The 27334-nt window shown below is 40.5% G+C and overlaps 3 protein-coding genes across 5 annotated transcripts in view; 2 read left to right on the plus strand and 1 right to left on the minus strand.

The window, feature by feature from the left end:
- The first annotated feature begins 370 nt into the window (after window positions 1-370).
- On the plus strand, window positions 371-6712 carry LOC110954793 (complement C1q tumor necrosis factor-related protein 7). The gene is made up of 3 exons (XM_022199488.2): window positions 371-562; window positions 2364-2600; window positions 5864-6712. Exons 1-3 carry the CDS (start codon window positions 541-543, stop codon window positions 6490-6492), a joined length of 888 nt encoding a protein of 295 aa, XP_022055180.1. The 5' UTR covers window positions 371-540; the 3' UTR covers window positions 6493-6712.
- Window positions 6713-7806: 1094 nt separating this feature from the next.
- Window positions 7807-25202, plus strand: cc2d2a (coiled-coil and C2 domain containing 2A). 3 transcript variants are annotated; one of them, XM_051946561.1, is made up of 38 exons: window positions 7807-7992; window positions 8098-8179; window positions 8403-8456; window positions 8631-8711; window positions 8798-8945; window positions 9761-9858; window positions 9971-10072; window positions 10160-10240; window positions 10328-10537; window positions 10633-10792; window positions 10890-11026; window positions 11111-11242; window positions 12703-12912; window positions 13057-13163; window positions 13275-13415; window positions 14031-14187; window positions 14511-14776; window positions 15044-15221; window positions 15343-15496; window positions 15610-15757; window positions 16582-16720; window positions 16813-17016; window positions 17116-17208; window positions 17296-17387; window positions 18986-19153; window positions 19284-19341; window positions 19434-19543; window positions 19777-19873; window positions 19983-20081; window positions 20173-20349; window positions 20759-20965; window positions 21060-21149; window positions 21235-21348; window positions 22218-22352; window positions 22456-22578; window positions 22664-22722; window positions 22812-22989; window positions 23180-25202. In XM_051946561.1, exons 1-38 carry the CDS (start codon window positions 7979-7981, stop codon window positions 23363-23365), a joined length of 4989 nt encoding a protein of 1662 aa, XP_051802521.1. In that variant the 5' UTR covers window positions 7807-7978; the 3' UTR covers window positions 23366-25202. The 3 variants fall into 3 exon arrangements, 1 of the variants encoding a protein (XP_051802521.1); XR_007941241.1 differs by lacking the exons at window positions 22456-22578; window positions 22664-22722; window positions 22812-22989; window positions 23180-25202 and having other exon boundaries at window positions 20759-20961; window positions 22218-22349; XR_007941242.1 differs by lacking the exons at window positions 8403-8456; window positions 22456-22578; window positions 22664-22722; window positions 22812-22989; window positions 23180-25202 and having other exon boundaries at window positions 20759-20961; window positions 22218-22349.
- Window positions 25203-25468: 266 nt separating this feature from the next.
- Window positions 25469-27334, minus strand: part of fbxl5 (F-box and leucine-rich repeat protein 5) — a 52350-nt gene continuing 50484 nt past the window's right edge. The window contains exons 11-12 of the mRNA XM_022199500.2: window positions 26930-27078; window positions 25469-26484 (exon numbers count right to left, since the gene is read on the minus strand). Coding sequence (XP_022055192.1) covers window positions 26408-26484; window positions 26930-27078 — 226 coding nt within the window. The 3' untranslated portion in view covers window positions 25469-26407. The remainder of the gene's footprint in view (window positions 26485-26929; window positions 27079-27334) is intronic.

Genomic DNA, 27334 nt, shown 5'->3' on the forward strand with positions numbered 1-27334 from the left:
ATGTGACAAAGAAACAATCTCTGAAGTCCACTAACACATTTTCACTCGTCACTTTTGGTGCCATCTAGAGGAAAATGTCCGAAATGAACTGGATTCACACTGAGGACAAGAAGACACAAATGAGTTCTGTCATTTATCGATCTGACTTTGTTCCAGAAGGTCCAAGTTTCTGGCATCTCCACAAGGAGCCTCACACTAGAGAAGTCTTCATCCATGACATAATGGAGCTGATTCTGCATGCACACATTGTGCTTGCCTGGATTATTATAGCTGTTTGCCTTGGGAAGTTTATGAGGCAGAAAGATGGGAGTGGATAAGAGGGGAGGTGGGGGAGAGGAGGAGGGAGAGTTTGGATGGAGGGAGTCCAGGCTGCCTGTTGCTGTTGCACTACAAGACGCTGTCAGAGAAGCAGCTGAGGTCTGCACGAATGTGGGAGAGTAAAATGTTCAGCAAGGACTCTGATCGTGTAAAACTGTGGAGTCTGAGCAGATAGGAGGACGGAGACTCTCAGCCGTGTGAGAAGTTTGATAAGCTTTGGAAATGAACAGCTGCCAAGTTTGGGGTAAGAAAACTAATTTCATATCTGTCTGCACTGTTGGTTATGACAGAACATGTTCATTCAGAATACTGAAAACACAACTATAGACATCATAGAAATTTTTCTTTCTTTTTTAGCAGCACATGACCTTTAATTGTTCGTCTGTGTGCTTGAACCCATATGTGTGCATGCATGCCTTGGAAATGTGTGTAGCTGTATTATGATTAAAATAACTTAGATGTCTGAAAATGTAATGTTTGAGGACTTAAATGACAAACTGCATCAGGAGTCATTGGTAAACTCTGAACTCTATTTGAAACAGCTCAGGAGCCACTGCTCAAAGTGAACATTTTCAGTGAAAAATATCTAACTATATCTGCATGTTTCCACCTGTTCACAAAGGAAATAATATAAGAAAAACCCAGATTTTTACAGCAAAGGTCTTTTTATTGCCCTCATTAAGAACAGAACTGGTTTCTTTTTTTTTTAAAAAAAACTAACATGTTGAAATTATATGATGTAATGATTTGCATCTATCAGTGTTCCCATGTGTTTGCATGTGTCTGCTGCATGTCTTGGGCTGACACACCTGTGTGTGTAAAAACAGGATCAATTCTTTAAAGATAGCCTTTTTACTAATGCTGACATCATTGCTGCAGAGCGGAACTGGCGGGCGGGGTTTCTCTCTCCCAGGACCTCACACTGGCTAGAAGACCAGTTCATTACCCTCCAAATCAAAAACATGCTACACAAAAGACACTGAGGAGCCTCAGCTTGTTCATATTGAGACTGCGGAAGTGTCTCGAGTGTCCTTCCTGTTTATCTCATCATCACACACGTAATTAGTCTGACACGCTGGCACGGTGCGCTGACAGATCAACCAGTTGTGTAATGGCAACGACAAACATGTTTGGGGTTCTTTTATTGAAGGCAAACAAGAGGATGATCCACCTCTGTGGTCCTGACACATATGTTCCAACGCCCCCGCTGACCAGAGACAAACAGCAGATGCAAAACTCACATTCTCACACCCACGTGGGCAAATCTGCAAGAATGTGTATCAATCAAATCTGCAAATCCTGCAGCTGAATATTCTGCATTTGAGTTTTCCTCCAACATGTTTCCCCCGGTATGGGTCCATATGATTTCATGATCATGGAATGTTTGATGTACAGCAACATCTGAAGAGTTGCCAGAGGTGTGACTCACTTATTCACCGCCTCTGGGTCATCATCACCGCTGTTACTTGTAACATCATTTTCTGTTTCAGCTGAGATTGTGTCTCTGTCCTTCACTCTGTGTTACATCCAGCTAATGCCCTATAACGTCTGCTCAAAAGCCACTGCTTCATGATTGGGCTCCCCTGACAGAAATTGTGTTGGATGTTATGTCATAACTTGGGAATGTTTTGGCAAAAAAAAAAAAAAAAATAGCAGACTTGGAAGAAAGACAAAGGTTTCATTTCTCACATGCAGCTCTGTGGCTGTATGAGAACATCAGAGTGTGAGACAAGAGTCAGATACCGCTTGCTTCTTATTACAGGAATCACATCTGGCCTCATGCTGTATATGATTGCAAATTAGATTCACTGATGCTCTTTTGTTCCATCTGCGTCCATGACAACAGCACTCTGAGTGTTTTATGACATTGTGAATACGGATGAAGGACATGCTTATGAGTCTGGCACAATAACTCAGAGATCCTATTGTTGAATTTTTATTTTTCCTCTTTGCTCTAATTATTTGTCAACACGACTATTTTTAAGGGATGTTGCTAAAGTGAAATCACAAACTGGATGCTTAAATGTTCTCTTTTGCTTCTGCAGACTTGAAGATGTGGGCGTTGGTGGGAATAGTCTGTCTGTGCCACTGCGTCTTTGGACAGCTGTTTGACACGAAGCTCAAAGGAGCTCCGCGGCTGATCTGCAGCGTCCCCGGGTCACCAGGCCTGCCCGGCAAACCGGGCCTCAGCGGGCCCCCAGGAGCAGATGGGAATGTGGGTATCCCAGGAAGAGATGGCAGAGATGGCAGGAAGGGTGAAAAGGGAGAAAAGGGAGACACAGGTATAATATAAAACATAAACAGATACAGCTTTAGTTCAATGTGTGCTGATAAAGAAACACTACCAGTCTGTGCAGGCAGAGAGAAACTGGCACTGACAGGTTTTCTTATCTGACAGCTGGTATAAGGTGGGAGCTGGCACAGAGAAGATGAACTGCTGAAGAAGAAGAATTTGTTGCCATGAATAGCATAGTTGTTAAATGAAGTGTGAGACAGGCCATGCAGGACTTGTTTAAAATAGCTCCCACTGCAGGCTTAATGATGAATGACAAGACAATGCAAACAGACCTCACTCCTCCAGATCACCCCACAGAACATGATAAACACAGACATCACAACACAAAGCAAGCATGGAATCTGTGCTCGAGACACACAGTCAGCCACAACATTAACACCGCCTGACTAATATAGTGTATGTTCCCCTCATGCTACCATACGGGGACCTCTAAGGTTATCATTTGCTCGATTAAATTGGGATCTGGTGAGTTTGGAGGCCGAGTCAACACCATTGGCTCTTTGTTGTGTTCCTCAAGCAGTCTTTGCAGTGTGGCCGGTCACACTGGGAAAAGCTGCTGCCATCTGGGTGTTATGTGCCAAAGTCAGCTAACTGGTGTACGATCTAACAGAAAACCCCACGATAGCATTGTAAGCTCAAGGTTTATCTATTAGCTTTTTGCCAAAAGCTGTTACGTGTAACAGCCTTCCTGTTAAAAAAAAAAAAAAAGCTTTTGTTGCAGTAAAAGGTAAAAAGTTCAAAGAAAGCTACAGCAAGGCCAAATTCTTTTGTGCTTTGTCTGTACTTCCAAATTCTTCTCAGTGATTAAATATCGAAAAACACATGCTAACAGGTTTTGTTTTTGTTGGCACTAAGCATTTAAGCAGTAAAATTACACACCTAGGTAGCAGTGAAGAGTAGTGACTCAGCATAGAAAACAAAAACTGTAAATTGATTTTTCCTCAGTTTAGAGTTCTAATGTTGATTAAACTCCTAAAAATTAATCTCTGTGTATCACAGTTACATATTTAGAAGTTTTTTCATAAAAAATAATCCCTTCCTGACTCAAAATGACTGAGATTCACCATTGCTTCCTGTAGAATGTGCAGCTCTATGAAGGTTCCATCTCATTCTACATCTAATCCTCTCTACTCACTGCAGCTCAAGCACACCAGCTCACCTACAACTCAGCTCAAAAAAAAACTGTAAACTCAATGCCACAATGCCAAGCTGCAGTATTGGAGAAACAAACCTCCAAAAACACACAAAAGACAGCTCAAATCAAGAAGTTTAAATTCTGGAAACTGGCTCTGAAAATAGTCAAACCTTCGCCCTGCAAGCTGACAAGACTGATTCCATAGATTTGTTATCTAAATCTGTGTTTTGGAGACTCGTCGGTAAACTGCATCTTCAACGTTGAAACGCTCAGTCACAGCATTAACAGCCTATTTTTGCTCATAATGTGTCCCCCAACATTTAAAAAAACACCACATTGACAATTTAACAAGGTAGAAAAATAGATGTTCTCTAGAGGGGGTCTTTAAAGATGCAAAGTTTCTTTCCATCTGGCTGCTGTTCCACTCGTTATTAGTAGGAAACTCAGATGGCCGAGAATACATGTTTCTAAGAGTTTGGAATCGTTTCATCCTTGGAGGTTTGGGTGTGTGTGGATAGAATGCCATTAATTTTTCCCTGAAGTGTCTTCAGGTTTTGCATCACAGCCACCCTACCAAATTAGGTTATACTCTGTAAGACGGAAAGCTCTGCCAAGATTCCCCACATTACAGAAAAACTGATGCTTGTTCAAAGCTTAGTATAGATTTTTTAGCATAGATTATACACATGGATCCTATTCCATGCATTAAAAGCTGCCATAAAGTTGTGAAAATATTTGGAAGGACTTTGTCTGTTTGCAGATATACTGCACTGATGTTACCTGTAAGTTCTGAACTGTAATATATCTGCTGGGCATAAATAAACATGGTGCACCTGTATTTTCCATTATGTATGGAAACAGGAATTCAAACGCACACCTTCAGCTGAACATGGAACTACTTAGAAAAGTCCTCTGCATGCACAAACATATACTGTAGGTCATGTATTAATCACAGTGTTTCCTTGCTTCAGGCTGTTTTCTGTGTTGTTGTAGTTGACTAGATTTAACAATGAATGGAGCCAAAACTGTGCTGCTCAAATGTGAAGGTGGCAGCGATCCAAGGGTGACTTTATACATATTACTGGGTGGAGAGATATGTTTCCATTGCTTTGATGATACTTTAATAGTCAGGTTCAACAAAGGCACAACTGAAATGGATTCATTTATAGGCGGTAGGGCTGAACGATTTGGAAAAAGTATCTAACTGTGAACTACAGTTTTTAAAAAAGTGTCAGTTCAACATTTAGTGAGTAATAGACTAAAAATGCATGATGGATCACTACCACATCAGAAACCAACAAAATATTAACTGCTGTATTTTCAAACACAAGGATGAGAATTTAAATATTAAAGATTGCTATTGACATGTGTTTATTTTTTTCAAAAGCTTTGACTTTAAATAAAGTAATAATAATAATATTAATAAAGTTTCAATGAGATAATATATGATGCAATAGGCTACAGTACGATATGATAATACAAGAAATTGTACAATATTACACAACACAATACGATACAATACAATATGATGCAATACGTTATGATGAAAAATGATACAACACAGAATGACACGATACAATACAATACAATACAATACAATACAATACAATGTGATTTGACACAACATGGTAATCCCACAGTGAGGAAATTTACATTGTTACAGCAGCAAAGAGGATAGTGCAATAATTTATATCAAATAGTCAAATAAATGTTAGCAGAAAATGAAAAATAAACAAAAAACATAATAAGACCTTCCTGTAAGCAATCTTTGACACTGAAACAGGCTATTCAGCACAATACACTATGTTTGTCCTAAACTGCAGTCTTTGTGATATGCTACACTGCCTTTAAAGTGCTATTTGTATTTCCTTGAATTTCACTAGGAGTTAATATCTATCTATCTATCTATCTATCTATCTATCTATCTATCTATCTATCTATCTATCTATCTATCTATCTATCTATCTATCTATCTATCTATCTATCTATCTATCTATCTATTTAAATTTAATATATTTAATTTAATTTGTTCTGTCCCAGTCAGAGACCTGGCAGTAAAGCAGTCATTCTTTAACTAATGTTTCAGTACTGATGATTCAAACATTCTGTTTCAGGGCTGAAAGGCAGGGTTGGCCCTACAGGCAAGATCGGAGAGCGAGGTGACCGAGGCCCGGCGGGGAAACGAGGCCCTACAGGAGAGAACGGAGATGTGGGTCCGGTCGGTTCTGTAGGCCATGACGGACAGAAAGGAGACAAGGGGGAACGAGGGCTGCCTGGAACTGCAGGAATTTGCAAATGTGGCAGCCTGCTGCCTAAATCTGCCTTCTCTGTAGGAATCACCAGCAGCTACCCTACAGAGAAGACTCCCATCAAGTTCAACAAGGTTCTCTTTAACGAAGGCGGACATTACAACCCACAGACGGGCAAGTTCATCTGTGCATACCCGGGCATTTATTACTTCTCATATGACATTACACTGGCCAACAAACATCTGGCCATTGGTCTGGTGCAGAACGGTCAGTATCGCATCAAAACCTTTGACGCCAACACAGGAAACCATGATGTGGCTTCTGGGTCCACTGTCATGTACCTCAACCCTGAAGATGAAGTGTGGTTGGAAATCTTCTTCCATGACCAGAACGGATTATTTGCAGACCCTGGCTGGGCCGACAGCCTGTTCTCTGGCTTCCTCCTGTATGCGGACACAAACTACTTCGACACACTGGCAGAGGACTACGCATAGAAGCTGCAAAACACAAAACAAAAACTGCAAATCACTGTTGTCGGATAGGTTTATTACATGTATTGTAAGGTCAAACTATATTTTTATACAAATGTTTGTACTGCTAGTTATATTATTGGTATAGAGTCTTATCTATTGATCTGAAATGATATTATCTGATAAAGCTTGAATAACTTTTTGATTTATATGTTTTGTGTATAATAACTTAAATAAACATTGATGACTGGTAGAACTTGGTCTGGCAATATTATTATTATTATATTATGGTAAGATTTAGCCCAGGTCACGAATCTTCAACTGTTAACCTCTTAATTGCACCATTTTCAAGTTCTAAGCAAGTCACAAGTTAAGTTACAAGTAGGTTAGACGCGGAACATTGTGCTTGAGGCAAAGCGACATCATTCCACTTTCTTTCTATGCCTCATGTTCCACAATAAAATCACAGAGCATATTCAAGCTCAGAAAAAAGGGGTTCTAAAACTGTGTGCTTTGACATTAGTCTTATTCATGATGATTCATAGCTACAATCATATACAAAATTGTGACAAAAATATTTGAGAACCACTGAGACCACAGTTGTCAGCTTTTCACAACCGGCTGGAGTGACATTGTTGTATCTTATAAGTTATTATTGCTCATTCATATTTTTTGATAAGAATTGTACTTAATAGTCATTTGAATGTCTGACCCTTTAAATAGTCCAGAGGAAGAGATGTAGGTGTTGCTGTGGGTAGAAGTTTCAACAACTAAGTCCCATAACACAATACTTCAAATAAACAATAATCAGACAAACTAGGTCTTGCAATTAGCAGTTTTTTATTCACAAATAAACTTCGCTGAAGCTATACAAAATGTGATTTGAATTCCTTCCTTAAAAGTAGGCGTTATTGATGACAGTTTGTTTCACAAAGTTGCCCCAGTTGTAGATTTCAATATCATGTTAATGGTCTCATCTCAAACTTTACAATCACGTGAATGTGCTTTTATATTTTTTCTGGTCTTATCTAATTTTGATTTCATTATTAATTTTAGCTTATATTATGCTTGTCTTCTTCTCTCTTTATTGTTAATGAATACTGTATTTAAAATGAATTTTATTTGTATTCGTGCATCAAATTAAATTACTATAATAATATTTCTCAACTGTCCTTTAGAATTTCCCACTTCCCTTAGTGTTGCGCATTGGTGACTTCTCGGACGCCGTAGTGGGCGGGTTTCTCCGTGCCATAAACTGTTTGATTGACAGTCCATCGGACGAATAGCAATCCAAAATTGTAAAGCGTTGGTTGCATTGGCGCTTTCATTCAAGGTAGGTTGAGCGGTAGTTTGTGTCGTTACTAGGCAGCGATAACGGAGTTTCTCCACTAACTGTTGGGAGAGAATGCCTTGTTTTGCAAATTGCAAGTGTGTATACATACACATTGCAGTGAAGTAGCTGTTTTCTTTATAAACCACTAATTATTGTTGAAAAACTATCACCGTCACCATGGCTTCCTCAAGGTGGTTTTTCTCCGCTTGCTTTATGCTGTAAATCACAACTATTCTGTACATCTGTGAGGTGCTAAGCTAACGATAGCTGCGTTTTCAAATCTGTTTCTGTTTTAGCGACATTCGTGAAAAACTACGAAAGAAACGACGGGCTTTGCAAGAAACTTTAACGAAAAGTAAAAATGAGGACGACGTTCAGGTAAAATGATAAAAGCTACAACATTCGTGAATCTTATGAAATATTAACATTATGTCTTGATTTGTCACTGTGGGCTGACAGTAGCTTCAGCACAATACAAACAAGCGCAATACTTGACAAGACTCAACATGCACCGCAGGAATCAGACTCATTTTATACACAATCATAGTCGGAAATACACAAGAGCTGCTAATGTTTAAGCAAATCTAACTATACTCGCTAGGCTCTGGTTCCGTCTACCAAGTTGAGCGAGGAGAAGCGACAAACCACAATGCAGGTTGGTGTGTGTTTTGTAGTGTAGGCTGTAGTTATCCTGCTATGTGTGCTGCTGGCTGCTCAACACCAACCTCCTACTTTCTTCACCCTCTTCCGGCTTCAGTGCGCTCCATAGCAGTGTGGATGCAGGTTTACTGTTGCAGTCTATGTTAACTTTATACCTGTGTTACACAAGGAACCTGTGGGCAGTGAGGAAGACCCAGGAGAGACTTTGAAACGCACAATCAGGGCTCAGAGGCAGAGGAGGAAGAAAAGGGTAACATCCTCCTTTGACTTCTCAGTTCTCACTCTGCAATTTCACTTCTGATCAGATCTAACTATTGATCGTTTTCTGTTTGTTAGCTGCTTGAACAGACGTTAGTCCAGGAGTCCCATGATGATGATGTGGAGGAGATCTCAACTATTCAGCCTGACGGTGCAGAGGAGGGGTCAGCTGAGAAGGCAGATGATTCTGTGATTTCGCTGAGAAGTCAAACTGGATCTCAGAAAGGTTTGTGGCTGCTGCACCCTCCAATTGAGCCTCTCTGGCTTTCATCATTCAAAAATAGCACTAAGGAACTCTTCATACATGAAACAGATGCAGAGAAATAGGAATGAGGATATTTTAAACAGTTACCAAATCCTGAACATGATTTAATTTGAACAAAAAAGTTTAGTCAAATTGTTGTGCTTCTGGATCTTCATTAGGCAAAATCAAACTAATAGCTGTAGCAAAACAGTACTGTACAGCTTTTAATTTTGCAAGATATACTGTAAGGACATTTGATACATTTATTTTCATTTAACAACATATAACATTCACAGCATAACGTCATACATTTTTTCTAAACTGAATGCCTGTAAATAATAGGAAAATATCAATCTTGAATCATCATATCCAAAACCAAGAACACTACCATCATTTGGTGTGAGCTGGTTCAGTAGCGGGCTGCACAGTGATGTAGTGGTTAGCATTTTCACCTGGCAGTAAGAGGATCCCTGGTTCAAATCCCGGTCTGGGATCTTTCTGCATGGCGTTTGCATGTTCTCCCTGTGCATGCGTGGGTTTTCTCGGGCTTCCTCCCACAGTCCAAAAACATGCCGAGGTTACTCTATACCTGTATATGTAGCCCTGTGACAGACTGGCGACCTGTCCAGGTTGTCCCCTGCCTTCGCCCGAGTCAGCTGGGATAGGCTCCAGCACCCCTCGCGACCCTAGTGAGGATAAAGCGGTGTATAGAGAATGGATGGATGGATGGTTCAGTAGCAAAACAACTCAATACATGCAATTGTTATAATTGTTTCAAGATGGACTTTGTATTCCAGGTCTCTCCTCAAGAGCTCAGCAGACTCCCAGCGCTCAGTCTCAATCTATAGATGACTTTGTGAAACGCCGTTTGGAAGAGAGGCTGAGAGCAGCCAGGGTAAACCCAGCTTCTTCTTTTTTCATTTTCTTTTATGTGAATAAGATTAATGTTTAATTGCCACCCTTTACGGAAAGTGATGATGCATAATGTATGTTCTCCTGTGCTTCAGTCTAAAGGTGAGAGTCTTCAGCAGCAGGAGGCTTCTTTTGAGCCAGCCAGTCGCCTGCAAGGCCTCAGAGACAGAGACACTGTGACAAGGTTTGACAGAGAGGTGAGCATCTACCTCAAACTAACTAACCACTATTGGACTGAAATTATACAATCCAGCAGTGAATGTTAACTCTCAGGTGTTTTACAGGTTGATCCAGACAGATCTGGGAGACATGACGCCTCTCCGGCCCTCAGCACCAGGGCCAAGTTGCGAGAAACAGCAAGACGAGTAAGACTTGAATTAAGATGGAAATCCTTTATGTAAACATAATTCATTTCTATCATTTATTTACCCTTTTACACTTTGCAAATACAGATAGGAAAAGGCCTACCAAATGCTGAGGAGGCATACAACTTCTTTACATTCAACTTTGAGCCAGATCCACCAGATGGGAGTGAGAGGAGTAGCGTGAAAAGACGAAAGCAGAGAAAAACAGCTGACAGAGATGAAGATAGAGGAGATGAAGCTGAAGAGCAGGAAGAAGCTGAAGCAGATGAGGAAAATGAAGAAGAAAATGAAAACCAGGTGACATCAATAGTAACAACAATTGCATTCTGTGTGTCATTAGTATTTCATCCTGTTCTGTAAATGCAGTTGTCATATTCTTCAATCTGCCTTAGAGTGAAGAAGCTCCTCTTGTACAAAATGAAGAAGAGGATTTGTTTGTCATTGACCAATCGCCCCAGGACTTTTTGGAAGTGAAGAAGGCTGTGTACATCGGTTACCAAAATCATATTCAGCGAGAAAGTGAACACCTGTTTACGCCAAGCTTTCGAACAGGTATAAAACATAAAATAACCTGATTCACAATCCCATCCATAACTTTCACGACATGATTAAATTTGTCTTCAGCTGGCAGTATATTTAATTTTCACAGTTCCAACCTCTGTTAAACTGCCTGAGAACATGAAGCCTCGCTATCTGGAGGATGAGGGTCTCTATGTAGGGGAGAGGCCTCATGTGTCCCTGACCAATGAGAACATTCTGGAGAATCGCATTTTGAAAATGGAAGAGGTACCATTAGTTCACATGGCAAACCGTTCCAAATGACACTAGATTTTATACTTTTTTTTAACGTGTCATTTTTTTCTTATTTAGGGAATGAAGTGGTTTGGAGATGACGGCAGGATCATGGCTCTGCCCGACCCCATAAAGGAATCCTCTACAAGGCCCCCTCTGTTCCATATGGAGGAGGATGTGGACCCTTCACTGCAGACTGTGTACAGGAAGGTCAGCACACGCTTACTGCCACTGTCAGTTTGATCACCTCATTCATTTGCTTCATATAAAGCACTGTGCACATTCTTACTTTGAAACTGTTGTGGATCTGTCTGATGCAAGAGTTCTCTCTTCTCTTTGCCTCTTTGAAAAAAAAAGCAAAAGGGCAGTTTGGCATTTGATACAAAGGAGCAGGGAGGGAGGAGGCAGGGATTCATTATCAGAGAGTAGAGCAGACATGGAGGCCGACACATCTGTGATATCACTCTAATAATATACAGTTACAGCAAAACTTTGTAATTCAATTACTGTAATTCAAACTGAGTGAAACCTTCAGAGGTTGTTTATGCTTGCCTGTAGATCCATGTGTACTACGTTTTTCATGCATGCATGGTGTAGTTTCACTGATGTTAGCCCAGTCTTATTATTTATTAGTCTCACCTTGTACATTTTGCAGTGTGTCCAACTCAACTGCTGTGTCAATTGTTTTACAAATTCTTTCAATCCCCTTTGTTCGGCTGTACTGCTTTTAATAATGTCTGCTGTGCTGATGCATAAAAAATGGCATGGCAAATCAAATCTCAAGTAGGTGTTTTTCTCAAATCCTGCAGCTCCAGTTATAACTAACAATCATTTAATTTTTTGATTATCCCATTAGGAACTTTGTGACTTTCTTTATCAATAAAATGACAGAACCTGGAGAGCAGCTTTCCTCAAATTGCTTTTTTTAAAGCAATATTTAAATATTCAAAGATATTCAGAGAAGGTAGATACACCATGTTCTTGCAAAAGCAACTTGAAACACTTTAATTCATATATTATACAATATTTTTAGTTTTACACACATAGTGCATGATGGTGGGTAAACTGTTTCAATTGTGTAGCATGTATTATGGATACAGATGAATGGAATAAATGATTTAACATAAAAATATGTTAAAAATATACTCCAGCCACTGATTAAACCTCTAAAAATGCATGTCTGTCTATCAGAGTTGGAAGCAGCTGAGTCCACACTTCATTCACACTTGACTGGTGTTTGGTGCAACGGGCCAAACAGACATAATATGAGAAATATGTAAACCCTGAAGAAACAGGTTACAGATTCAAAACAGTGTTGACTTTAGGTTCAGTTTTTTTGGGTTAGTCTCTGTTCAGTCTATGCAGTATCATCAAAGAAGTCTTGTTTTCACACTCGTGTTTTCTTCTAGAGACAGGCACAGCTGTCATATGTGATCAACTAAACAACAGAGCATTCACTGCAGCTCAGTTAAATGTTTATGGTACGTTGTGGTCATGCATGACTTTTCATTACCGCACTCCCTGATGGTGTTTGTCAGTTATTTTATGCTTGCTTTAAGCTCACATACTTACTGAGATACATTCAAGCAAAAAACGAGCGGCATGAGTAGCCGTAGTGATGGTTATTTTCCCGAACGCCACATGATGGATGATGTTATTCTGTCCCTCAGGCGCTGAAGTCGAAGTATGCAAATTTGTACATTGCTGGTGCAGCAGACCCTGAGGGAGACTACCAGCTTGACGTTGATGTCTCTGGGCTGATCTTTTCTCATCACCCGCTGTTCAGCCGCGAACATGTGCTCGGGGCACGTTTAGCTCAGCTGTATGATCAGTACCTCACCAGGCAACACAATAATCTCACAGGACACCTCACTGACAAGGTAAACTCCACCAGACAACTTTCAGTGCATGGTAAAGCCATCATCAAAATTTAATGAACTCATGAACACATTTACAAGTTTCTTGTATCATTCAGTAGAGCATACACAGTGTCGGATGCGTTCTGTGTTTCCTTTCTGCTTTAGTTGAACGGATTGAGGAGTGCACTGAGGAATATGCTGGAGATCCACGGCGGGCAGAGCCTCACTCAGGCGATGCAGCAGAGATTTTCTGAGTACAGTCTGGAGATCAGGTACCTTTTTTTTTAGATTGTCTCCCATTTAAGTCAGCCTGCAAAGATGTACAGCACCTTTACCACCTTGACAATACTCCTGCTGCATGGCCTTCTGCTTGAATGTTATAGGACCACTCGGCAGTTGCGAGACAGTGAGCAGGAGAAAGACAGGACTCTGCTGAAGAACATAGTTAAAGTGTGGAAGGAGATCAAGGCCCTGAGAGAGTTTCAGAAGTTTTCCAACACACCCTACAAACTCTACCTCAGAAGGTAAATTCACTGAAACCTCAATGTCTAATGTTACGATTGTGATCTTTTGGTTTAGGATTGAACAATAAAAATAATCTTTTTAATGGTTAAAATCACCCTCAGGTTATTGATTAAACTCCTTAAATCAAATATTTGTGTATCAAAGTTAAATATGTAGATCTTTTTTCAATGAAAATAATTCCTTCCTGCCTGAATCAATGTTTTTCAGATTGTCATTGGTATGCTACAGTTTCAGTGTGAAAATGCTCAGCCATGGTGTTTACTGCATATTTTACTCGTGATATGTCTTCTTACATATAAAACAGCATATCGACATGTCAACAAGGGAAAGAAAATGATTTTTATTGGAGTAGGTCTCTAAATAGATGGGCATAACAAGAGAAAAACTGGATTTTCACTGGGGAGGTCTTATATTTGAAAATATTTGCCCACATCTGGTGCTGCTCCAATTAATATTAGTAATTTGAGTGGAAAAAAAAACCTGATTCACACTGCGATGGTGGTATGTACTCACCCCTATCAAATATTTGCTGGATAATGTGAGGTTTGCTCATTGGAGCATTCTGCAGATTCTTGTATCCATGTCAGTAATGTGCTGTCTCGTCCATGCTCCAGAGAGAATGTGGATCGGGCTTCAGATGAGCGCGAGCATGAAGATGAAATCTTGGCAGAGGTTGTGGAATTAGAGGCCGAAAGTGAGGAGGACTACCAGAAAAAGTTGGCTGAGTACAACAAACAGCTGGAGGAGTGGAAGCTCTGGAGGAGGAAACAGGTGCCAACCTATTTACCGGCCGTAGTACAGCTTAGTCAGTTTCTTACCCCTAGACAAACTGCTTTCTACTCAAATAAACTCTCTTAATTTGCATTATTAGCACCTGAGAAAAATCTTGAAGTTCAATTTGTGGCACTCTGGTATTTTAACTTTTTTGTCCAATTCACATTCTTTCTTTTGTTTCCCTCTTCTGTTCACATTTATCTTATTGTCATTTTGTGTGATAGCTGATATTTTAATGGTACAGCAATCTGGTTGAAATCTTGTTTTTAAATGTGCTTTACAATTGCTTTTGACCTTGACTTTATGTTTTCTACTTTCAGAAAGCCAAAAAGAAAAAGAAAAAAAAGAAGAAGAAAGGTCAGACACATGAGGACACAGAAGATGAAGACCAGGAAGCGAGCGAGTCAGAAGGACCCGTTGAAGAAGGTCCTCCAAAGCCAGAACCTCCTGAAAGGCTGGACTTTGACTCCATCGAGCAACAAGTGAGAGAGAAAGCCTCCAGGATACGAAGGAAACCAGGAGAGGCCATCTTAATCCCAGAGTTGTCTGCATCTGGAAACATCACTGCCAGTGAGCTCTGCCCCAGGTAAGAGTCTGACTCTTCTAAACATGTAAGAAACAACAGCTAAGGTGTGAAGATTTCAGAGATTTTTATTTTTATGCTCGAAAAGCACCAAATAAGTCCAGTAAAAGCTAGAATATTTGATACAAGTGAAAGAATCCCACTAGCTGGTAACTTTTTAAGTTTTTTGTCTGTTTTGAGAAAACTCAGATAATACCACTTGCAACAAATGGACAGTTATGAGGACGGGCTGCAGATAGTCTGCTAATATTTGTCCTCTGCATGTTTTAGATCTGAAACAGCTCGAAGACAAGATGTCGCCAGGCGCTCACTTTTCATCAAGATCCTCTACAATGACAAAGAAGTTTCCCGAACAGACAGCCGCTCCCTAAACACCGACTTCAGGGTTCACTTTGGTCAGATTTTTAATCTCAAAATAGTTCACTGCCCCCAAAGCATTAATTTGCAGGTACAGTAAAGAAACGCTGAGCGTGCTGCCACTTTGTCAAATCCACACATTCACTTGATGGATGACTGCTGTAGTCTTTTCTCACCTTTTCTGCGTGTGTATGTTCACTGTGTATGAGTAGGTGTTTGAGGAGATTGGATCATCGTGTTCCCTCCTGGCTCGGGTGTTTGTTCCAGTTCCAGAGCCCTCAGTCGTGACGGGCAACGTCCCTGTGGAGGAATATGAGTTCAGCAGCAACCAGAGAGTGATGTTTGACCACGAGGGAGTTGGAAGTGGTAAATGTTTTCATTTGACACTTCAAACCTGCAACACCCACGAATCCCCTTTACTTACTAACACATCTACTTGTCATTTAACTTACCTCTGTCCCCGTGTTCCTGTCTCTCAGATGTGCCTCTCTCTTTTGAGGCTGATGGCAGCAACAAACAGACCCTGCTGACCTCTGGGAAGCTGTCATGCTGTGTTTCTTGGGGAATCGGGGAAGATGATGTACCACTTGCACCTCCTGTTTCTCAACAACCTGGTGGCATTCACAGGTAGCATCTCTCAAAGCTGATTTTTCATGTTTTAGCTCATAATCTTGAAGATGTACTTTTTTGCTAATCGTTTTCTAAACAATATGACAGGTGTTCCTTATTGAATGCTCTTATCAGCTTTACTTTTATGTCATGTGTGTTATGGAGGATTTTTTCATGAAAGAATCCTCTCCTGATTTAAAATGGTTTGGATGTAACTCTACGCCTTTGCTTCCATTAGTTTTTTTTTTTCTTTTTTAAGATCTTGAGAAACATTGTCAGCTACTACTTTGCTGGACTTTTCTCTTTGACAATGAGGTGCCTGACAGTCAACAGTTGTTCTCAAGTATTTGGCACCTTATTAGCCTCAGTGAATTGTAAATAAACATAAAAAAACTACTGTTTAGCCTGGTTATTTATCATGATGTGCATCTAGTATTTAAAAAAAACTCAATATGTACATGTTAAAAATCAGATTTTCAGCCAAAGGGGGTCTTTAATATTTGCCTTTTCGTGTGACATCATCCAAAAATAACTTTTATCACAGCAAGTTGAGCATCATTTCGTATTAAACAGCCCGACTCGCTCTATGTAGGATGTGGGTATAAATCTGCCATTGGTTTCGTCCTCCTGTTCCACAATCTGCATGCTGCTGTTTTCAAAATCCCCTTTAATACAGGAAAGAACAACAAGCTCCAGGCTAAAAACCAGCCCCACTGAGAATGTCAAATTTTCCAGAGGATTAGGATCATGCAGTAAAACAGCCCTGGTACTTCTTTCTTTTTTTTTCTTTTTTTTTGTGAATTATTCATTTAATCACAATGCTGTCTGTCTTTGCGTTTTAGTGGCTTGGGCCGTCTCGATGCTGTCACATACATTGGGGCATCTGGACTATATGACATGAAAAAAATTGGCGAGTGGGCCACACAGTCACGCCTGGACCCCAACGATCCAAAAAATGCTTCCATCATGCAGTTGCTGAAAGTGGGTATAACCGCAATAGTTCACAGTTTTTGAGGACATTTACAAAATGAAAATATTAAGGGAAGAACCTTTTTTGCGTCCGTGTTTCACAGGTGGCCAGCAGTGGAGAGGTAACAGCTCCAGAGTATTTTCGTCTGGAACATCTGCAGGAGGAGTTTAATTTTGTGACGGATGAAGAGCTGGAAAGGTCCAAAAGGTTTCGCCTTCTCAGGCTGAGGAACCAGGAAGTTGCAGAGTTTCGCAATTACAAGTGTGTCCCTGCTCTTGAGAGGGAGGTTACGGATAAAGTGTTCCAGGTCAGTATTCCAAAAATGTACTGTATAGCAAAATATTATAGGTGAGACTAACTCTAAATGAGGCAAATTCTATTTTTTCTTTGGTTAATATGATTTCAGGAATATGAAAAAAGACTGAAAGAGGGAGAGATAATTGACACCAAAGAACATTTGGATTCACACAGAGCTTTAGTGGCCAAATATCTTCAGAAGGTGAGATGACTCATCTGATGTAAACATATTTTTCTCCAATATTTAGCACGATAGGACTAAGTTAAATTTTTTTGCATTTTTCTAAAGATCCGGGAATCAGTCATCAACAGATTCCTTCTTGCCAAACATCACTACATCCTGTCTGATTTGGTGATAGAAGAAGAAATACCAAGCATTGGGTAAGTATTCCCTCAAGGATTGTTAATCGACTAAACAGCCTTTTTAACTTCCATCTTTCAGAGCTGGCAGTCTTTTGTTTGTGCTGAGCATGCTGTGTGTTTCAGTGAGAATATTTATTTCTTACAGCTACTAATCCAAACGCAGCTATTTTCCTTATTGTACTTCATAACTCCTGCCTAATCCTCCTGTCAAAAGAAGTGAATAATCACCGAGAATGTCTGAGCTCTGTGTTCCTGTTGTAAAGGAAAGGTTAGATAATTTGGATTACCTTGCTCATCAGCCAAATCAGCCTATCAGAAGAGAGGATGGGCAACATAAATCACAGGCTAATGTAAGCCAGTTTCTTGGCCTGCTGCTGCTTCAGCCCATTTGATCTCGAAATCAACTCTGCATTCCACTGGCTGAGTAATTCTCTCCTCTGGATCCGGTAAAGGAGATGTTTTATTGCGGATTTCGCAACATGTGGACATGATAATAGAAAATCTGACATAAATTGTGTTCTTTGATGACATTTCAGCAGATTTATACATAATATTGCACTTCATTGCCAGTCATGCTGTTGGGTGTTACTCTGCTCTGCACATTTTTTTCATCATTGAAACGGAATGCTGTAATTCTTTCTGTTCCATTTTCTGTTATTCTTCTGCTATGCATTTTTTTTTTTACAGTGGTGCTGGTCCAGGGTATGTTTTTAAAGTCTTTTTTCTTTTACTCCCTTCCACTGTGTTTCTGTTTCTCCATTTAGTTTGAACCCTGAGTACCAGTACAGTAGTGGTAATAGACCCTTCGCAGTATTCAGTCCTCTCAGGATTTTGCAGAATTACGGCAACAACTACACAGTATAGAGTCAAGAAAGGAAAATGCTTCAAAAACTGTTAGGGTTAATCAACAAAACAGTACAAAAGGCATAAAAGTACACTATATTGCATTCCAATTCAGCATGTATTTATTCATAGTTCATTGCTGTTCGCTTTTCTTTTCAGTGGTTTAAATGTTGTGGCAGACGGTATACATACTCTGATGTTCATTTAATAAAAAACTGTGATAATCTATAATGTATAGATTATAAATATAGTTACGTATTATAAGCATATTATCAATTCCAGTTACACAGAATGAGCAAATGTCACATGTATACAACTGGTCTGGGGTTCCATGATACTGAATGACAGCTAGCTGCATCAAACCAAGGGTGTGAATTCTTTTCAACAAAATATTGGGAAATAATGTGCTTAGCTTGACTACCCTCACTGACATGTGCATATGCTGACTCATTTTGCAAGGCACCATGGGATAATTTTGCCTGTAATATACCAGTATATAAGCCTGATACATAATAAATAATGCAGTCACGTCACTATTTCCCTCATTAACAGCTCTTAGTTTACCATCAAAGGTCACATGAGAGTGACATGTTGAGATGAACGTTCTGTGCGTCGGAACTGTGATCGTAAAAGTGCAAATACCTGAAAGGACTGAGTTCTGTTGGTAACAATCCCATCCCACAGTTTTGCTGAAAGTAATTTTTGATGCCGATGACTTTTCAGTGCTTAGTAGGTTGTTGACTGAATCATAACGTGTTTGTTGCGACAATCAGGATTCTGGGACTAAACCTTTTCAAGCTGGCCGAACCCAAGCGGCCGCTGAAACCTCAGAGGAAGGAAAGAAAGAAGGTGACGGCGCAGAATCTGTCCGACGGAGACATTAAGCTGCTCATTAACATCATCCGGGCCTTCGATATCCCCATCCGTAGGCCCCAGAGCAAGTGAGTGCGGCCGGTCAAATTCACAATAGTTTGGAATGTGTGTGGGAATGTATGTTTGCCCTCAGAAACATTTAGAAGAAACTGGATTCATACTGTGGCTGAACTTTGTTTCAATGGGTTCTTCTTTCAGTAAACCTGGACAGGTGCCTCAGAGTGCCATCCAGAGCAGCGATTGGTTCCTCAACCAGGTGCAGTACACCTCAGCCGTAATCTGCAGCAGGCAGCAGTGTCATCTGTGATCTACGTTAAGTATGTGTGTGTTTTTGTGTGTGCGTTTTAGGTACAAGTGAGGCCATTTGTGGAGGTTTCCTTCCAGCGCACAGTACTCCAGACAACCACAGCTGATGGACCAAACCCATGCTGGAACGAGGAGCTGCAGCTGCCGTTTAGGTGAACAACTGTGGATTTTCTGGCTCATGTTTTGGCTTTCCTGATAAATACTTGCTTAGTATTTGGTTACAGGATAAGTCCAGTAATATCCAGTGGCTTATTTAGTTTTTATATCCATCTGAGACAGTTCAGTCAGAAATTGCTGCTGAAGCATGCAGTAAAGTGGTGGAAAAGGTACCAGGAAAAAGTGTGCTTCACTCAGTTAGCTGATGTGGTAATCTTCCTCTCTACAGTGCCCCGAATGGTGACTACAGCAACGCTAGTTTGCAGTCAGTCAAAGATGAAGTCTTCATCAACATATTTGATGAAGTGGTACATGAAACTGGAGTGGTAAGTAAACATTATCAACTGTTCATTTCTTCTCACCTCACTCACAGTTGTCACATCAGTACATTTTCCTTGAATTGCATCATTTATTAATTATAATGTTGCCCTTCAGAATGACAAAGACAGGGGGAAATCCATCCACAGCTGGGTAGAGAAGCACTGGCTGGGATCCGTCAAGATTCCTTTCAGCACAATCTACTCCCAGTCCAGGGTGAGCCGTTATTGTGCTATTTATTAACAACAGAAAATGACAGCGACTGCCAGGATTCTGGTTGAGTTTTTTTTTTCTCCCCATGTGGCAGATTGATGGAACATTCAAAGTGAATACGCCAGCTGTGCTGCTGGGGTACAGCAAGGAGCGGAGCCATGGCGCTAACGGTGGTTATGATTTTATGCGTAGCCTGAGTGAGGGAACATTTATCACGCTGTTCATCACTATGGAACCTCAGCTGGTGCCTGGAGAGACTATTAGGGAGAAGGTAAGTCATGTCCAACCTCAAGGATGGATTGTGTCAGCTTCATAGAGCTCATTCTACCGCACTCTGGGCTGAATTCTCTTGTATGTGTGTCTTTTGATAAGCTTTTCTCTGCATGTATTAACAAATGTGTTCATAGTTTGTTTTAGTCAAACATTCTTGTTTCAAAACTATTATTTGTTCTCTTAGAAGTCGGTGATTATGCATCCGTGTATTCATTTGTTGTTGTGTTTGTCGTCCTCTTGTGTCACTTTTTTGCTTTTGCTCGGCTGCATGTACTAGATAAAGGAAGTGAAGGTAACTGCCCATTAGAAGACTGATCCTCTTTTATGCAAACATTCAGTGCTGCGTCATTGTTAAGGCATTTGCTGACCTATAATCAACTGCAGTAACATTTGACCTTGTGATGCAGTTCGACAGCCAAGAGGACGAGCATTTACTGCAGGCTTCAGAGAGATTTGAGAGGGAAGCTGCACAGGGCTACCCAGACCGACCCTGCGTCAGTACAGTCATAGACCTCAATGGGAAGACAGTCTTCATCACACGCTTCATACGACCACTCAACCCTCCGCAGGAGTTCCTGGATGCATTCCCTAATAACCCCAGGAAGCCACGGTCGGTGTGATTAGACTAAAGAAATGCTGCTCAGGTGCCTATATTTCTTCCTTAATTGGATCTACTAGAAGTGACACCCTTGTTCTGTCCTCACACAGGCTCTGGTTGCTCGATTTGTCTCACTCATCCCTTCGCTGCCAGATCGAGTCTCATTTTCTGGAGCCTGTGACCTGTGGAGCACCTGTGATGTGAGTGAACCCTCTTTGAGATGCTGGGATTTGTAAAAGTAGAGGAAATGCCTGTCTTACAGTGCCTTGTGTTTTTTTTCTTTAGCAATTCCTCACCCTCCTAGCAGGAGATGAAGAAGAACATGCTGTACTGCTGTGCAACTATTTCCTGTCGATGGGCAAGAAAGCCTGGCTTATAATTGGGACAGCCATCCCAGAGGTAGGTGGCATTTGTTTGTGATGTCAGAAAATATGTCTTAGAAATCATGACTATGTGAGCAACTAATGATTACTTTCATTATCGATTTTAATTAATCTGTCAGTTATTTTTCTCAACAGAGTGCTGAAAAATGTCCAAAAGCTTAAAATCGTGTTCTTAAATAGATTTTTTTTGTCCACAGATGTTCAATTTACTGTCATAAGCCCTAATTATGCAGGACTAAGTATTACCTGGGGGCGTCCAGTGATTTGTAAGAATTGCAGAGTTCGTCTGTGAATCTTAATATCGTACAAATATGCCATGTTTATGATTTGTAAAGTAAAAATTCCACCATAAATGACCTATTACAAGTTACCCTAATTTACCAAACCCTGAGGTCCTGTGATCTCTGATATTTAGAGTGCTTTTTGTTTGTGTTACTGTAAAGGTTTTTGTTGTCTCTGTGCCTTCAATCTGTCTGCTTCCCATTTGGAAATTAAAGTGACTGCGTTGGTAATTATTAATGAAAGTTGCAAATTTAGGAGGTTCCCGTCACTACGCAGCATGGAGTCCCATTTACAGATGTTTGATCAATGTTTAGACGAATGGCAGCATGCAGTCAGGAACATTTTTCTGTCTTCCAACAGGCTCAACAGTGACTTTGTTGCAGCCTGTTATTATATCTGTTGATACTGCCAGTAAATTTGAGTAAATATCTGGAATCTGAAGGTTTTGACACTTTGCTAAATGAATAAAATTCTACTTATCAGTCAACAACTTGCCTAAATGTACAACTTTAAAATAATGTTTAACAATACTAGAAATAATAGCTATCAGCCTGCCAGGTCTTCTGCAGCTGCAATAAGCTTTCTGAAATCTTATTTCCCCAGGGGCCCACAGCATATGTCCTAACCTACGAGCAGAGCCGCTACCTCATCTGGAATCCCAGCAGTGGTCAGTACTATGGTCAGTATGACACCTTCTGTCCACTGCAAACCATCGGCTGTCTGGTCAATGCTGACAATGTGAGTGACATTAAGTTTGTCTTTTAAATGTGAGGCTTCATTCTTTATTTACCAATTTTGTTTGTGGAAGGTAGTTTGATATTTTCTTTGACCTGTTGTTTAGGTTTGGTTCAACATTCAAGAATACACAACACCAATGAGACTAAGTTTGGACGTCACAAAAGCCAATTTGTGGAAACCATTTTTCTCCCGATCTTTCTCCCACCCGGGGCTGTCTAGTGTCCAGGTGAGTGTTCAACATTTGTGTCTAAACCTGTAGTATTTTCTGTGCTGTTAATTATTTTTTTTCAAAAACTTGTAACTGTTTTCAGCCAGAGGAACTGGTGTATCGCCGCACAGACAAAGCAGCTGCAGCAGAGCTTCAGGACAGGCAAGTTGTAGCAACTGAAGCCACTTCTCACACTACATCTTGTCCAAAGGCTTGAAAAATCACACGTTCCATCTCATTCCGTCATGCAGGATTGAGAAGATTCTGAAGGAGAAGATCATGGAGTGGCGACCTCGTCACCCAACCCGCTGGAACCGCTACTGCACCACCACCCTGAAACAATTCCTGCCCAAACTGGAGATGAGCAGGGGGCAGGACGTAACTGAGGGACACCGCCACGAGTTGCAGAGCCTGCTGGGAGAGAACAGGGTGAGTGTGAAGAGGGTGTGACTCTGACGAGGCTACTGGACTGAGTCACTGCATTATGTCATCAGTCATCAATCTGTCATCTCCTCAGTAGAATATCCTCTCCTTTATATGAGCTGGCAAAAAGCACATGAGCTCACTTCCATATATTAATATCGTAAATTACTACTAACAGGCATCTGTTTCTTTTTAGATTTCAGGTTTCCCCCTCCATCTGCCGTTCTCTGAGATTCGTCCCATCGTAGAGGCAGTGTACAGCACCGGAGTTCACAGTGTGCAGGCATCAAATGTGGAGTTTGCCCTGGCTGTGTATGTGCACCCTTACCCCAATAATGTGCTATCAGTGTGGGTGTACCTGGCCTCTCTCGTCCGCACTTGATACAAGGGACACTTATCTCATTGCGGCACAGTGCTTCACTGCTTTTGCAGATATAAGATGTTATCTTCTTTTACTGCTTTTCAACATTGAACAATGGCCAATTTGTTTGTTTTAAAAGAATTTGTTTTAGAATTTCAAGTCATGCCAACTAAAAATATAAATGTATAAAACTGACTATCAGTATTCATCCTTTTTAAGTCAGTATTTAGTAGGTGTAACTCTGGCTGCCATTACAGCATTAATCCTGTGTGAATGGAGGTCAGTCAGCTTTGCACATCTGGACACTGCAGTTTTACCTCATTCTTCTTTGGAAAACTGATCAAGCTGTCAGGGCTGCACTGGGAACTTGAAGATTTCCAGGATTTCTCTTGACTTTGCTGGTTTTATTTTACCTTTTGCTTTTACATTTTTGAAAACGTATGTCCAAGTGTAACCGACACGAAAGTGCCCTGGGACAAACTTGTTGGACTTCCAACAGATGGAGCACCGGCGATGTGCGGTGAAAAAAAGTGGGGGGGATGCGATTAAAGATGCAGGAGGAGAAGTGTACTGGTGAGTAGACAGCATATCACTGCATCATCCATCAGGAAACACTGTGTGGTAAAGTGTTGAAAATGGAACGGGTTTGAACCACCAGCAATTTCAGTCTTTTTTGTGAGAAATAGATTCAGAATTTGCTGACATTCCTTATCGTACAGAGGTGTGTTGGCTGAGTCCAGGAAGGATTCTCAATAGAGTTCTTGAGCTACACAAGGAATTTTGAGAGTTCGTGCACTGTAAAAAACTAGTCTGTTCAGCAGAGTTGGTATTCTGATTTGTTTGAACATGAAAATTAAAATAGCTGTACTACTTGACATGAAAATACACATTAGACCAATCGTGTGTATCTCAATATGTCTAAATTTCTAATTGTGAATAAGCTGAAAATGTAATTTGTTGTTAGTACAACAAAGCTGGAAAAAAACCACAAGGTTTCCCAGAATACACAACAGCAGCAAGTCCTCATGCTTACTTTCCCTTGACCTACAACACTTACCATCCCCTGAAGCTCAGCAGGTTAAATGAACAACTTATAAACAGGAGCAATACGTAGTGGTCAGGGGTTCAAATCCAGCTAATGGCCCTTTGCTGAAGGTCCTTAAAAATAAATTTAAGGAAATATTTAAAGTTTAAGTTTATTTTTATAAAATACCCCAAGAGCAAAGAAAAGTGAATGTTTTATTATTTTTACTTTTGTGGAAAAGCATCATTTTTATGTCATTTTTTCATGTTTTTTTTGCAGCATGTTCATAGTTGTAACTTTTATAATTTTAACGAGAGATTTTTATAGGGGGCTGCGCAGTGAATTAGTGGTTAGCACTTTCGCCTTGCAGCAAGAAGATCCCCGGTTCAAATCCTGGGGTGGGCCTGGGATCTTTCTGCATGGAGTTTGCATGTTCTCCCTGTGCATGCGTGGGTTTTCTCCGGGTACTCCGGCTTCCTCCCACAGTCCAAAAATATGCTGAGGATAATTGGTTATTCTAAATTGCCCGTAGGTGTGAGTGTGCTTGTTTGTCTGTATATGTAGCCCTGAGACAGACTGGCGACCTGTCCAGGGTGTCCCCTGCCTTCACCCGAGTCAGCTGGGATAGGCTCCAGCGACCCCAGTGAGGATAAAGCGGTGTATAGAGGATGGATGGATGGACATTTTTCTAGAGAACAAAGTATTTCAAGTTATATAAAGTTTTAGTTTATTTATTGTGGAATAATATTCCTGTCTGTTTTTATTCCTATTTATGTTCCAAAAAACATTTACTTTTAGTGTGTTCAATAAATGTTTATCCTGTTCGGCCCACGACCTAAAGTGTGCTTTGAGCTTGACACTCCTGACTTAGACCTATGGCATACATCACTATTTAACACATCATGTCTCCAAAAGAAGACAAAAAGCAGATTTATTTCAGGGTTGTTGTGACAGATGCCATTAAAATGTCCAAATATATGTAATTAACCAATAACTACGTATTCTGAGCATTTAAAATGTTTCTTGCCGTTTTCTAAATATGTTAAGATACTACATTAACAAGCTTAATTTGTTTAGTACTAAAATGATCAACTGCTGAGTTTCTAAATTCAAGAAACTTTTATTTTTTTTGTTATGAACATTTCCAAGAGAACTCATGCAAGACTTTCGAACAAGAAAATAAATCCTGCTGCAGCGATAAACGATGCAGCACTGTAGTTGGCCAGGAACACAGTAGGCCTCTCCCAATAAAAGGGTGATTATTCTAACCGCCCTCCCCGTTAGCGTATCAGAATCTGTCGTGCGTGAACATTGGTCCATTTCTTCGCTCACTGGAGTGCATAAAGAAAAGTAAACACAAAGAACTTTTTTTTTTTGGTGACTGAACATTCAGCATCACAAATCTGGACAAAATGGCTAAGACTACACCGCAAAATTGTGTACCAATTCCTGTCTCAGTAACTTGAATGGCTTCTGTGAGCAGTGACATAGAGCAGAGCAGTCAAAAAGTCCTATGTACAGACTGTAACCATCACCAACAGGACAGCCCTCTAGAACAGTCAGCTTCAATGTACAGGGAGATGAGTTCACTCCTGGCTAACTTTCCACATTATGTTCTCCAATTATGGACAAAGCTTGATTAAGGTAGAAAAAAAACATCACTTTGATCCTGCAATAAGTCAGTTAACTACGCAGATTAAAACTGAGTTAACGGCAAGGGGAGAAGCAGACTTCTGTAAAGAAAGGTGGTCTAACTACAGGTATTCATGTTTCTCTAGTCTTTTTTTTTTTTTTTACTTTTTCAAAACAAAAAAAAAGGAACCAGAATGTACATTTGCAGACACTTCAAATCCACCCCGTTACATTTTCCTTTTCTAAAGGATCATCTCCATTAAATATAGATGGAAATAACAGGAGCAAAAATTACAGTTTCATCAAGAAACATTTTTAAGTGACACAAATTACAGCAAATGGTTTTCCCAGGATAAAGTGCAATAACAAGGAGAAGTGACATTTCAGGAGAGCATTGCCAAGCAGGATCATTCTCCAGAGCGACAGCAGGCTCTGAAACCACACTGCAGGTTCTGGCAGCCGCTGGCCGTGTCTGCGTGAGGACCTGCAGGGAAAAACAAAGCGGTCATCCACTGACCTGCATCCCACAGGACAACTCTTACACACGCCTGCAAATCCACAATATTCTAGTGTTTTTAAATTTTTGTAAACCAAACAATTTAAGAAACTGTATGGCACACAACTTGTTACATAAAGCTGTGACAGTAAATGTGGAAGGCATCATGTTGGCACCTGTAATGCCTACTTACCTTCCACGTCAGTGGCATCGGTTATTTACACCAAGACACGCGCTATGTGAGTGGGGTTAGTAATGTTTGTTACAATAGCCACATGCTGTCATATCTCTACCCACACATAATATATAGTCACAATGAAATCTTAGTTAAACATTAACACAATCCTTTCAAAACACCTCACTAGGTCATGAGAATGCATGCTTTTGTGTTTCAGAGGTATAAAAACACGCCTGACAGTTTAACTTGTGTTACCGTTGATGTTGTCGCAGTAATAGAAGTGTTCATCATTGAGGGAAGGACAGGCTGACACCAGCTCCTGCAGCCCCACCTCAGTGATGAAGAGGCAACCAGATAAGTTGAGATGCTCCAGGACAGGAAGTCCTCCACGCTGAGACAGAGCCCTGAAACACACACAGTGCAATGCAACCTCATTATAGATCCAGCAACACAAAGACCAGCGGTGGGAACATCTAGCTGAACACCGATAATCCAGTCTTAGCCTAATACAGGCAGTACTGTTGACTCTAGCAAATGTAATATACAACGCCTTCACTAATGATCTGAATTATGTTAACTGACGGAAACTTAACGTAATGAGCACATCTGTACTTCTGCTTTTCCATTATATTCAGCCAGGTGAATAAACAATCACTCTGG

This window comes from Acanthochromis polyacanthus, chromosome 4, assembly GCF_021347895.1.
Source record: "Acanthochromis polyacanthus isolate Apoly-LR-REF ecotype Palm Island chromosome 4, KAUST_Apoly_ChrSc, whole genome shotgun sequence".
NCBI classification, from domain to species: domain Eukaryota; kingdom Metazoa; phylum Chordata; class Actinopteri; family Pomacentridae; genus Acanthochromis; species Acanthochromis polyacanthus.